A 13,867-nucleotide genomic window follows, 5' to 3' on the forward strand; every position below is an offset into this window, starting at 1 on the left:
ATTTTTCTGAATTTTGCAAGTATTTTGTAATGGGTCTGATTATCATTTTATGGTAGTAAATTAGTGCACTTGCCAACTTGTCTCAATTGGATTCTGCTTGGAAACTTCATATTTTGGCTGGTATAATTTCTTTCCCCCTCTGGTTATTATCAGATGCGGTTGCTCAACAACAAATGTTTAACCTAGCTTTGAATTTCTCCAGTGAAGTTGAGTCCACAATCTCCCTTAACAGCTTGTTCTATTGCCCGAAATGTCACAGAGAGCTTATTTGTTTGTAGTGTTGTTATAGCCCTGTTGGTCCCAGGATATTAGAGAGATAAGGTGAGTGAGGTATTCTCTTTTATTGGACTGTCTTCTGTTGGTGAGAGATGCAAAGTTTGGACCTACACAAAGCTCTTCAAATCTCTTTTGCCCACACAGAGCTTATTGATATTTAACCTCAGTTTTCCCTGCCCTATACTGTTTGCACTTCCTTTGTTGGCTTATGGGAATAATCAGTCCCTGTCTTCTTTCTTTAAACAGGTATGTTTCTTCTTCACACAGAAACATGCTTACTCTTGCTGGGTGTAAGGCTGATCCAAACCCTACTGAAGTCGAAAGAGAAGTTCCCGTTGACTTCAGTGGGTTTTGGATCAGGTCCCTAAACTATGATTTTTATGGGCTAGGTTTATAGGCTCACACAGAGCAGCTTTATACCCAGTCTGGCTGGCTGGTTGAACTGGGTGTGCAGCTGCTTCCTAGCTCTGAAGCCATGCAGAGCAGGCAGAGCATCCTGGTGAATCTGACCATGTGTTCCGGAGTAGGAAAGTAAAATTAAATTGAACACTTCTGCACCTACAAATGGTATTGCAGAAATGTGACCTCCTCTGTGACATCACAGGGCAACGGATCCAAAGTGACTGCAAGCTAACTTCTAGCTGCTAGCGACACTGAATCAGTTGCAACCTTTATCTCCGAGCTGATAAATTTCAAGCCCTGGCTTATGGGGGCCTCTGATAAGAGCATGTGTACTCCTCTTTACACTCCAAATAGAGGACAGAGATTACCCTGCTACCACAGGGGAATTTGATCAAACTGCAAACGAGACAGAGTTCAGGGAGGGATGAACTGATCAACAGAAGCCGATCAACAGAAGCAAGTTATATAAAAAGATGCTCCAAGCACACAGTCAAAACCAAAGGAGCCCTTTATTATGCATGAGCAGCTTGTTACTTAAAAAGTTGGCAAGTACACCTGGAATGTTTATAGGAATGCTGAAACTTTGTAAAATTCACTGAATTGTAAATCAACTGTGGGAGGGTGTGGGGAATTGTCTGTGTTTAACATTTGGATAAGCATTGAAATGTATTTATTATGGCTCTGACTGCCTTTGCTTGTTTATAATGTGTTTCTCCAATGATGAAAATGTGCATGAGGGACATTTGGATGAGGAGGTTGTATGATGGGAATTGATTAAAACGCAATCCCATGGGTGGGGAGGGCCAGAATACGTCCTTGAGACGGAAACATTTCTGGTGCTGGAGCCTGGATATATGGTCTCCTGTATGCTATTATTATGGCACCCGTGATAGTCTTCTGTTTGCTATAGAACAGAATGTGGCATTTTATAGCTGTTTTAGACTTCCCTACAGTTACTAAAAAAATGTAAAGATCAGTTTGAATGACAGGGTTATTTTTGTTTTTGATGAGGCATGTGGGATTTTTTTAATTGAAGGGGCATTGTCTGATTAAACTGTCAGCTTAAAAATTGAAACCGCACCCATGTTACTAAGAAGGCATTGGCTGATTAAAATTGGAATGATTTTTAAAAATACATTTTTAGCTTGACCCCATTTCTGTTGTTTTGTGTTTTCAGCTGTTGTGTGTCAATCATTCTGGACCTCTCTGTTCTGCTTTGGACCCTGACTCTCTCCTGCCTTGCACACCATGTGCTCAGTTACTCCTATGCAAAGTGTTAGGGTATGTCTACGCAGCTGACGTAACGTGGCTATGTAGTTGTGGCTCCAGCCCTGGGAGAGAGGTCTCCCAGCGCTGTAATAAAATCACCTCTGCGAGGGGAGTAGCTCCCAGCGCGGGTGCACTGTCAACACTGACATTTTACAGCGCTGAAACTCTCATCGCTGGGGGGGGGTGTTTTTTCACACCCCTGAGTGAAGAAAGTTGCAGCGCTGTAAGTGGCAGTGTAGACAAGGCCTTAGAGAGGGGAGAATTCTGATTGGAAGCATTTGACACCCACTCTGCACAGTTGTTAACTGACAGCACAAGATGAAAGGCCGTGGAGATTCAGCCCCATATTTCTACTCACTTTTTCTGCCTGGTACTCATGCAGTAGCCCAGTGCTGTTGTGTCTGGGTTTCCAGTATTACAGGTGACTTATTGAATTGCAAAAACATAATTTTTAATTGACTTTTTAAAAAAAACCTTTATTGGGTTGTTCTTCCAGACTGGCCTAGCCTAAATGAAGTGATCCTTTTAAAATAATTGTTTGTTTGTAATATATATTATTAGTTTTATTTGTATTATGGTCGGGCCAAGGGGAAGCCCTGTGCCACAGCATGCAGTACTGCTCTGCAGGGTGACACACAGCTCTCCTCTGAGACTTTCTGCCTTTCCTGGTGGCAGCTGGCACAACAGGAATGGCCTTGGTCCATAGCCAAGGAAAAGGTGGCCCAGGATGAGGGTGAAAGGAAAGAGGCTTGGGACAGTCACTCAGGCTGGCTAAATCCATGCTGTCGTCACTGGCTTAGTGAGGCGAGGGCTCTGCCAACACCAGTGGGTTAGAGAAAGGTCCACTGAGATGTCGAGGGAGCCTCTGATTTTAAAAAGTGCAGCACAGTGTGTAGGCTCACAAATCAGCACAGGCAGCCCCTAGGGACTCTTTCCATTGGCTATTTCCCCTTCCTTCTGTCCTGTAGCAGAGCCAGTTACAGGTGTTTGGCCTGGCTGGAGGGGGAATGAACGTGGTGCTTGGATAAGCCAGCTACCTCAAAGCGGGAAGCTGTTCCCTGGACATGCACAGCTGACGTCTTTATCTTGTTGAATGATAGCCTGCACCATTTCTAGGCAGCTTTGCATTGGAGAACCAGGGAGGGGTTAACGGCCTGCCTTAGATAGATACAGCAATGTCAGGTGAAAGAGCTCTAGCTAGGAAGTAACTCACAATACCTAATATTATTTTTTAAGGTGCTCGTCCAGTTCCCATTGAGGTCAGTGGAAGAACCCTGTGGACTGAAATAGAGTTGGATCAGACTCTAATGTCATAACTGTCGCTCGGCTAAGAAGTTGCTGAGAACATTACAGGTGTAATGTTGTCCGTTTGTTGAGTGCCATCATTGTGGGACTCAAGACACTGGCTGATCTGGGTAACCAGAGACATTCAAAGTTGCTGTAATGTACATTCTTAATATGTTTTTTACATTTAGGGTTACTACTGTTTAAAGTATTTTTTTAAACATTAAAACACTTTCAGTGTTTGTTAAAATTAAATATAAATTAACTATTTTAAGCAGTTTTATTTTGTTAAGGGAAAGCACTAACTTTGCAACAAATTTGTAAGTCTCTACTTACCCTGGATTCCACTGAAGAGTTGATTGCCTCTTCTCCCCTCACCCCCAAGTTCTGCTCTGCATCCTCATAGTGAGCCTGTGGGTGTGAACCATTCACACTTGCGGGCACATTGGAGGGCTGACCCACCAGCTGTGCCATGGAGATAGCAAAACAATAACTAGTATTTTGAAAAAGTTCCTTGAAATTCATCGTTGGGAGCCCCAAGGCTGTAAATTTATGAGTACCCCAAAGCTTGCTGCTTTCAGCAGGCATTGGGGCACTCTGCACCTTTCAGAATTCAGGTCCTTATTTAGTGTTTTTCTCTCCAGTATCTTGCCCCTGTGGATTTCCTTGTAAGGAGATGTGTAGTACTAATACAAGGATTATTAATACAAGAATAAAGCTAAAGGAAGGGTCATTAATACAGGAATAAAGCTGGTTGGAAAAATTAAAACAACATTTCAATGAAAAACAGCGATGAAATTCTGCAAACCCATTTGCCTTCTCCATCCCCGTCATTTTCCAACCAGTTCCGGTGCTGGGCAGTGACAATTTCACAGGAATTGGGGAGGGGGAACACTCCTTTGCACTTTACTGCACCTCAAGTACTTGTGTGCCAGGGCAGACATGCACATCTTCTATTACGGGGGTTTCTTTTATTTTCCAGGTCAAGCAAGCTCTGGGCTTAAAAGGTCTATTTCTCAGAAATCCAAAACAGGCCTCGCTAGACAGTCATGCTGCTGGTCAGCTCCATCGCAAACACTCCTTTAGCAGCCACATTTTACGGCGGACGGCCAGCGCCCCTACCAAGAGTCAGAAGAAGAACAAGAAAGGCTTTCCCGAGATTGTTATCGACACCAAAGACAACAGCTCTGAAGGGGCCAGTGAAGACCACGAACTGGAAGATTCTTCGCAGCCTCGCTTTGACAAAGAGCCGGAAAGCTCCTCTCCATCGCTGGCTCCCAGAGAGGGGGCCAACGGAGAGGTACATGGCAAAGGGTTGAAAGGTAAGGCCCATAGTTCTGGTAAAGGTAAAGGCCAAACTCGTACTCATGGGGGTGCAACTTTCAGTGAGCCTACACGGAGGTCCAACAGGGTCCGTCTTCAGGAGCACCAGCAGGAGAAACAGAGCGTCTTTGCACGCTGCGCCATCAATGGCTCTGGTAGGATCGGAGTGGCAACCAATTGCATGAAATGCATGATTGGTTCCAAGGAGAGCCCCGATCTAGAATGCAAGTGGAGTGACCATGCTACCAGGCTAATTGCTAAAGATATGCTGCACCATGATCAGTATAGCAGTATAACGGGAGACGAGAGGTTAGAACTAAAAAATTGGGGTATAATAGAGCAACCCAGGCCTCGGTCAGATTTGCAGACTTGCAGCAGCCTCGGAACGGCCAGTGATCAACCAAGGAGCACTCAGTCCTTTGTGACTCCAGGGAAGAAAAATGGTGAAACTAAATGTCACGGGATGAAAGGTCATCCCCGGCAGAGGTGGCCGTGCCAATCAGGTGGCAAGTATGGAAGCACTGTCAACTTGGTGACAGCCAGCAATGGCTCAATATCCTCCAACTCAAGCAGTCTAGAGAGTCTTGGAAGCCCAGAATTCCCCAAGCGCTTGTCTGAGAATTCCCGAAGGCAAGTGGGCACCCTTCAGAGGGAAATGAATGCCTTGTTCATTCAAAAATTGGAGGAAATTCGAAGTAAATCCCCTATATTCTTTACTGGTAAGACCAGATTTTTTTCACCCCATTTGCCTTAGATCACCTCATTGCCTTGGCTTCCTCATAGCTCCTCCCCTTAGAAGCTCCCAGATTTTTATTTTGCCATCATAGCTCATTTTGTTTTTTTCAGTGAAAGAAAAACATTTCTGCATAAATATGCTTTGTTTTGTTCCCTAGTTGTATCTGATCTAGACTGGTCCTTTCCATACCTAGCAAACCATCTTCAGTAGCACATCCATCTGTCGTCCATGAATGTGGAGTGGAGATTTTAATCATGAATAAAGTATGATACTAAGTAAATTTTGAAACTCCCAACCAGAGCATTGCTTAGAGATTGAATTGGAAAAGGAACACTGCTGTCCATCCTGATTGTCATCCTCATTATCATTATTATCTGTATTGCAGTAGAGTGCACAAGCCAGAGCAGGATAGGGACTTAGTTGTGCTAAGCACTGTACAAACACACAATTAAAGACAGTCCCAGCCCCAAGGAACTTACAATCTAGATATTCTCTATTTCAGCTACTATTTATGGGCTCAATGCAGGATTACTGGGTGAGGTTCTCTGGCCTGGGCTACGCATGAGGTCAGACTAGATGAACATAATAGTCCTTTCTGGTCTTAAACCCTATGAATTTATAAACCCCATGACAATGCAAACACTTAAGTACCTGCTGAACTTTAAGCATGTGATTTCAGTGCAACTTACAAACATGCTTTAAAGTGAAGCATTTGTGTGTCTGCAAGGTGGGAGCCTACCATGGATGTCCTCTTTAATTCTCTTAAAGGACACTATCTAGATTAAAAATTATTCTATTTCTTTAAAAAAAAATCTTGCTAATGAGATTGTAGATTATTAAAACTGAAAGATTTTTTTTTCAAACAATACTGTTCCCTGTCTTTGCCATCTGCCATCTTAAGGTTGTATGTCTGGGATTTCTAAAGCAGTTAAGGGAGTTAGACATCCAGGGTGAAATTTCAGAAACACTTAAGTAACTTAGGTGCTTTTAAAAAGATTATTGCCAACTCCCATTAAATTTCACTGCAGTTTATTTCAGGCTCCTTTGAGAGCCCCAACCAAAGCCTAAAGAGCTTCTAGAGGGGAAGCCAAGACAGATTTGCCTTCCATGGATTAGGCTGCTCCTTATATCTTTTTTAATTTCAATTTTTAATTTTGCTTTAAATGATCTGCTCTGAACATCTGGATTATGTTTTATCGCCAAGTCGCATAGCATGAAATTAAATCAAAACTGCGGAACCCTTTGTGTATCTGGATTGTTCATAAGCTCCAAGAGATGCAACATATGGAACCATTTACCATCGTCTGTGCCAGCGGGCGGGAGCCCCACCCCAGCCTCCTAAGTCACTGAAGAAATATTAAGATAGGCTCGAAATTTGATTAAATCCACCTGACTTCTCAAGTGTAGAATCACAAACCTTTAAAAGGATGAAAGAGGCATTTGGATTGGATGTTGATGAGCTAGTGACCAAATATTAGGGTTGCATAAACTGCAAGCATTCTCCGTCCACGTACTATTTCAGTGCACTGTGCAAAGACCCCCAAGGAGCCAATACAGATAGGCTAATCTAACGACACTTCAGAAATAAACATTGTGTTGGTGAAAGATGCCAGAAGGATGGGACAGGAAACTGAAGGCCCCTGCTTGGCCACAGAATAGGGAGAGCTCTGGCAGCAGCAGTGTGAGCCTTGGTTCTTTTGCCATGCTAACGGGACAGTGAACATTCAGCCCTCGGCACTTCTGAGCGCCCACAGTGGTATTGATCAGCACTACTGGTAGGGAATTTTTTCACGTGGGTACTTGCCTTATAGATATTAGACTGAGACACCCTCCCCGACTAGTGGTATATAGGCCACTGAACAGCCATCTGATGCTTCCAGTCACTGAGCTAGGATGAAGTCCAAGCTTAGTATGCTCAGCCCCCGCACTGGGCAGTGCCAGAGTCAATGGTTCATGTGCAGGGGATCTATGAAAGGGATGTGCAGAGGGGGAGAAGTCTTTCCTTCCTCCAGCCTGCTGGCTTGGCATGGAGTTGGTATGCAGCCACTAACACAGTCTAGGGGCTATGAAAGCCCCATGGGTCCTTGCCTGCCCCAAGCAGTCTAGGAAACATACTGATTTGGGCCTGATCCAGGAACGCTGACATAAATGGAAGCTTTGCCATTGATTTCAGTTGAGCAGATTTGGGTCTTTGGGACTTTTTCTTCTACCTGGGAGGAAAAGGGCTGGAGAGGGGAGAAAGTTGAAGCTACTTACCAGTCCTCCTAGAAACCAGCAAGGTTGACTCTTGGCAGGGCATCTGCTTTCATGCAGCTAGACCACTAGACTGGTCCCATGATTGACCCCAGTCAGCGAGGAACTATGGCTGGAGATGGATGAATGGACAACATCCAGATGACCGCAGGAACCTGCCCCTGAACCTGTCAGATATGTCTACACTTATTGTTGATTTACCTTGCTGCATGCATGCCCTGCTTGTGTGATATGTAGTGCAGCTTTATGCTGAAGTCATGTTCTGCTCGCCCCAAGATAACTAGCATCTGCTGGAAAACTCATTTGTGCCCAGTTAGTGTTTCTTTTATAGCAACTCCAGAATGTCAAGTAAGGCAAAAATCAGAGGTGGTTTCAGACTCAGGTTACATGTTTCCAAAACTTCCTTGAACAGTTACAAATTTTCCAACTTCTTTTTAAAACAAAAACCTTTGGTCTGGGTCCAATTTATGCAATCCATTGTGTGCTCTGGTTGGTCAAAAATTCTTAGGATCCTACAAGAAATGTATTCCTATCTGTGTCTATTTCCCTCTCCCTCCCCACTAATCGATCCTTTTATCTGCTCCTGCCTTCCGTAAATTAACTGGATTTTTTCCTCTGTTCTATCCTCCTCCACGTGCACACTCTCTCTCTGTAGTTAAGAACTGAAAGGACAAGCAAGTTCAAGGTAACTGTTTATTGAGTGTCACTGATGCAAGCATTGTGTTGCCCGGGTTCCTTTTTAGTTTCCAGGCATCTTATAACTACCTCCTCCTTGTACTCCTAAACCTGCTGCCTGGCTTCTTTCTGCTGCTTTGCTAGTTCTTGGAGCATGTTGGCATTTTGGTCAGCGGGCAGCCTTTTGTTTGTGTGTTTGTTTTTTTTGGCATGATTGTTTTGTATGTCAGGATATACAAGATAAAGAATATAACCTGAGCATCTGTTTTGTTCAGGCAACTGGCTACTCCAGTGACTTCTCAAGAGTGGACTGTCAGCTTTGTTTTCATCGGCATGCCTTCGTGTGTGGTCTTTGAAAAATAAATGACAAATTCATTTGTCAAAATAAGGTGGTGCTTGCTGATAAGTAACAAAATGGGCAAATAGCTGAAAAGGATTTTTTAAAAATCACTTGGGTTTTCATCTCTTCCACTGCCCCTGCACCACCTTCCTCTTGAACTACAATGGATGCCAAACACGTCACCAGCTGGTCAAGCAGCGATCTTCTGACTTTTGTCTCATGCTGGCCGTTCTCAGTGCTGCTGAAGGATAGAACAGTTCAAACAGATGGGGGATGGGGTCAGGGTTGTTTTGCTTCTTTGGATATGTATAATCAGTGAAGTAACATGCTACAGATATGGTCAGAAGTGACTAGTGATCTTTGTGTGTCTCATTGATGCTCATCGCTTTCTGAAGATTGCATGTCTTCAGTTGGGTACCCAACATCACGACGAGTTACTTTTGAAAATCCTGGCCAACATTTCTGACAAATGACAGTTTTCATAGCAAAGGGATATTGAGTAAAATATGCATCTGTAAGTGAATCAGCATTGTTGATAGTTTGATTAACCTTTACATTGCCCATGTATTTTTTTTCTCTCCCTCCCATTAGGCGTCTGCCAGCTCTCAAGGCAGAGGTCAGTCACTTCTTTATGCAGCCTAGAAACTATGACCGAAGAACCCATCATTGCCAATGAAAAACAACATGCTGGTTCTTGTATCCCTCTGCCTGTTAACCCCAGCAGCGATTCTGAACAAGGGTCTGTGTCTCATCATTCCAGTGAATCTAGATCGGCAGGAAGTAGCCCAACAGACCAGCCTGAGAAAGCTGCTCTTGCTCATGAACCACAGGCAGGCTTGGCTTCAAAAGACCAAGTGCTCGTAACTCCAGGGACAGCAGCCACAAGCACGTTGGGCCAGGAAGGTAAAAGTAGAAGCACAAAGGGACCACTCGAAGATGGGGGTGACTGGGAAAAAACCCATGGTATTGGTGAAGATCAGTCTGGTTTGGCAGTGTATCCTCAACGAACCTGGGGGATGTTGGCACCGAGTGATACTTCAGTCCATTCCACTGAAAGCTGCCAGAAGCAACAAGACCGTGTATATCAAAGGTTACCAGATGTGAACTGCACTGCCGCATCCATCAGCCAGAAGGATGGTGCCACAACCAGCCCACCACGACCAAGCCACCTGAATAACAGCACCCAGCCGACTTTGCCTCCAGATGCTTTCCAGAGACTCCAGCCTGCCTGGGCTCCGACTGCTTCTGTTTCTCTGACCAGCTCTCACGTATTAGTGAGGAGGTCGAAGAACGAAGGGCACAAGAGTTCTGACTACTCAGCCTTAATGAAAAATCCAAGTAGCCTGTCCCCGGCAGCAGAAGTGTACTCTGATGCCACTGTTCATGACCAGATCTGGAACAAGCTAGATTCCAGCAGTCACCGGGACAGTATGTCTTCCTCCTCCAGCATGTCATCCAACGACACTGTGATAGACCTCTCTCTGCCCAACCTAGCTCGCAAAAGCCTTCCAGACCTAGGTACCCATCATGAAAACATTGAGACCGTTGCTGTGAGAAAGGGCATGCGCCCCCGGTCTGCTACGACATCTGGTAATGAAATGCCAATAGTGACCAAGAGCAAATCCAATCCCAACCTGCGGGCCAGCCAGACGTCCGTTGATGAGCTGCACGCCAGGCCTCTGGCCAGGGTTCCTCAAGATGCATTAGCCTCCATCCCAAGGAGGCATACCTGGAGCAGGCTCTACATGGAAAGTCTCAAACAGTCTTCTGTCAAGTCCAAAGCCCAGGATAAAGCAGGGACCAGCCAGGTAAAATCCAAAAGCCTTGGGGATCTTACCTCCGATGACATTGCGTGCACTTTTGAAAGCAAGTACCGGAGCATCAGCAGGAGCTTCGTCACTAAGTCGATGCGAGAGCAGCGCCGCTCCTCAGGTATAAGGTCCTCGGCCAAGCCGCAGGACCAACTGACCGAGCAGCTGAAGAAGCTGACAACCTTTCAGGAGGAAAACAACATCACCTCCCCAACTAGCCTCGAGCCAGTTGAATCCGAGGAGGAAGAGGAGGGCTTGCTCCTCCGCAGGTCTTCCTCTCGCAGCCAGAGCAGGGTGCGGTACGTTGCCAATCGAGCCAAGCAAGCCCAGGAGAGGCAACGGCTGCAGAGCCTGGGCCAGATCAATGGGAGCCCCATTGAGGAGAGGGGGATCCCCGAGGGAGCCTGCTGCATTGCAAAAGGAGTTTGTACGGATTCAGCTGCCCCCCGTCTGCTGACACCCCAGCTAAAGAACCAAACGGATTTTAACCAGGACACTGAGGTCTTCTTCATGCTGAAACTCTAATGCTGGGAAACACTGAACAAGGTCGATATTTACATTCCAGTCTGAGCAAAACTTGGAAACCCGAGAGGTGTGAAATGTCCACACGCATGATAACATTTCTTCGCCCCCCTTGAAGATAAAGCAACCAAAGAGATTGGCTGTGAAGAGATGGATGACAGCGTATTGGACATCCAAAATTAGGGCAGGCCCAGTGGAGTCAGCAGTTTGCAGATACGGTTACAGTTTTAAGGGCCTGGGGTTTTTTGGGGGTGGCTTGTTTTGTTTTGGCAGCCTCTACTCTGGCCTTTTTTTCTATCTGACCACCAATTTGCTCCTTCAGTTGTCTGTGCACTCAAGCCACGTTGCTTCCGCCTGCCAGGTAAACCTCTGTGTGACACTAGTGGTGCCCACAGCTACTTGCTCCCGCAAAGTGCAGGTCCATAAAGGGAGGCCTGGCTTTAAAATCTGGCCCCCGGCTGTTTTTCTGAAGAGGCTGAGGCAGTCTGAGATAGTCAAAACCATAGTATAGCTGTTTTTCTGTGTTAATAATCCAGCCAGCAGAGTCCACCGCCCAGCCTGGTCTTGTATGTTCCAATGAAAGTCCCCAATGCCTCATTCTTTTAAGCTGAGGAAGAGAAATCTCTCCATGTTCAGAAGCAGTGCTTTTAACCCAGTCTGTCTATATATACAAACTGTGTCAAGTTATTGTTTCAGAACCCTAATTTTGGGGGAGAAGGAAGGTGCTCGAAAACAGACAGGAAATGTCTTCTATTGACTTTGTTTAGCTCTGCAATAGTTAAAATGAATGCTACTATTCCTTTGAAAAGAGAATTGACCCTTTTAGGTGAGATTTTAACCATGCTGCTGTACATAGCACCTTCAGGATGAATTCTACTTTTTTCTGTTATGCACTGCCATGCAAGATTTTTGAGCGTATGTTTTAAAAAGATAGATATATATATATATATACACACACACACAAATTTTAGGTTAACATATTTAGAATGAAACCCACCTAAACAGAATAATTTTTTCATTTTTTAACCTTTTTTATTTTTAGTTTATTTTTGTCAGGATTATCATTTGTTGTTTGAGATGAGATGTACATTTTATTGGTGTGGGAGGAGAATGTTTGTTGAGATGTGTTTTTAAAATGGAGCTAAAGTTTTAATTTTATTTGCCTAGTCCCTTTTATTGGGGGTATTTTTGTTTTTGTTTGTAACGATTCCTCTCTGAATAGTTCAAAATTTTAAAATCTATTTGTAAAGCCGTCTGACACTACTCAAATAAAAGCATTTAACCTTTTTCAGCTTCCAGACTGTTTAGCTGCAGCCAAACAAGAGAAGTTCCCGGGATTTCTTATGCTCCCTATAAGATTGTTATGGAAATGTGCCTAATTTCCCGTTTTCCACTTCCATGATACATGCCATTTAATGGACCACCTTTCCAAGGTGCCACCCATTTTGGATCCCACACAACTTATGTCCATCAGCTCCACCGAAATGCAGCCCACTCTGGTTAGAGGGTGGCCTCCCATTGTGTCACAATATCCTCACAACCATTATTCAGGGTGTGTGGGTTCAAAAGGGATGGGGGTGCCTCTAGCTGACAATTCTAGGTGGCCCTGTATCTTCCCCCTCTATAAAGGCCTGAACCAAGGACCTAATGTAAAGTCCACTGAAGTCAATGGAAGACTCCCACTGAGGGCACTGAGATTTTGCTCATTCCTGTAGCAGTCCTCAGTGGCTGCCAAGCTGTTCGGTGGAGGGTCTCTATTGCTGCATTGGAGCCTGCGGCTAAAAGGTACGAGATACAGTCCTGAGCAGCTGCAGCCTTCTGGAGCGTTCATCTGTAAGAGCTGTCCCGTGCCCACGAAAGCTGCGCGTGGTGAGTAGAACGGGGGGAGGTAAACATGGACTGTTTACTCTGTGGAGCAGTGGTGGAAGTGAGGTTAAGCTTGACTGAAGACAGAGTGGCAAACCTCTGCTCTGATGCTGAGGGCCCTTGGTCTTTGCTCTTTCATGTCTCTGTAGGTTTCATACAAAAATGCCCCTCCCACCCCCGTGTGCAGCAAGGTGCATATTGCTCAGTTCACGCTATTTACGCTGGAAGGACAATCCACCTGCTTTGTGTTGCAGGGTATCCAATACTCATGGAGTCGGATCCACAGATAGTCGGGGTCAATTTGGCCACAGGCATTTCAGACCCGGATATTGGATCATAAAGCCACTTTATTGGATGATCACTAGTGACTTGTTGATCACAATGCATAGAGGGACAGCTTAGGGAGGCTAACTTCTCTGACAGAGCTTTTAAAGTGACATTGAAATGTTATCATAAAGCAAAGTCTAGCATACTTAAATCTCCCCAGATGGAAATCTTATCACTCCAAATGCCAATTGGACAAAAGTTTTACTAGACTCCCAGGGCACAGGGACTATGGTAACGCTTATTGAAGTGGCCCAATGGGATCTTTTGAATCTCTGAAGAATAATGCCGATTGGCAAAGCGGAATGCGTGACTTGCCAGGACTCGTCCCGCATTGTCACCAACACAAAGCAGCTCCCATTAATATTCACAAGACACCAAGTTGGACTCTTATGCCATTTATCATTGGGCTGAAAAGCTGTATGTTTTTGTACTTAAAACTAGACACCCATAGAGCAGAGTGTGTCAGTTTAAGAATGTTAATAGTTTATTTTAAGCTCCCCTGCTGGGTTCAGGTAAGGAATGGGGAGAGGCATTTAAAATGCATTTTAGTTTGAGGTTTTTTTAATCTAGTTTCATAATCTGATTCTCTGTATTCAACTGATTAAATACTTTTTTATTTAACTAATGCACAATATGAAAGTCAAAACCATGAACCACTTCCAGCCACTTGGCTTTTTTCACAGTTATGAAACCTGCATATCGTTTTAACACCCTCTGGTTCATTTGGATTTTGTCACCTGCTTGTAGGTCTATAGCAACTGTCTCTTAAGCACATTTGGACGG

The 13,867-nt window shown here is 44.7% G+C and overlaps 1 protein-coding gene across 3 annotated transcripts in view; it reads left to right on the forward strand.

Moving 5' to 3' along the window:
- Window positions 1–12,125, forward strand: part of PLCH2 (phospholipase C eta 2) — a 314,798-nt gene extending 302,673 nt beyond the window's left edge. For all 3 annotated transcript variants that reach the window (XM_084651981.1, XM_084651979.1, XM_084651980.1), the window contains 2 exons: window positions 4,214–4,553; window positions 9,150–12,125. In XM_084651981.1, coding sequence (XP_084508107.1) covers window positions 4,214–4,553; window positions 9,150–10,894 — 2,085 coding nt within the window. In that variant the 3' untranslated portion in view covers window positions 10,895–12,125. The remainder of the gene's footprint in view (window positions 1–4,213; window positions 4,554–9,149) is intronic.
- Window positions 12,126–13,867: the final 1,742 nt, after the last annotated feature.

The sequence above is a fragment of the Lepidochelys olivacea genome, assembly GCF_965140295.1.
Source record: "Lepidochelys olivacea isolate rLepOli2 genome assembly, chromosome: 18".
NCBI classification, from domain to species: Eukaryota; Metazoa; Chordata; order Testudines; family Cheloniidae; genus Lepidochelys; species Lepidochelys olivacea.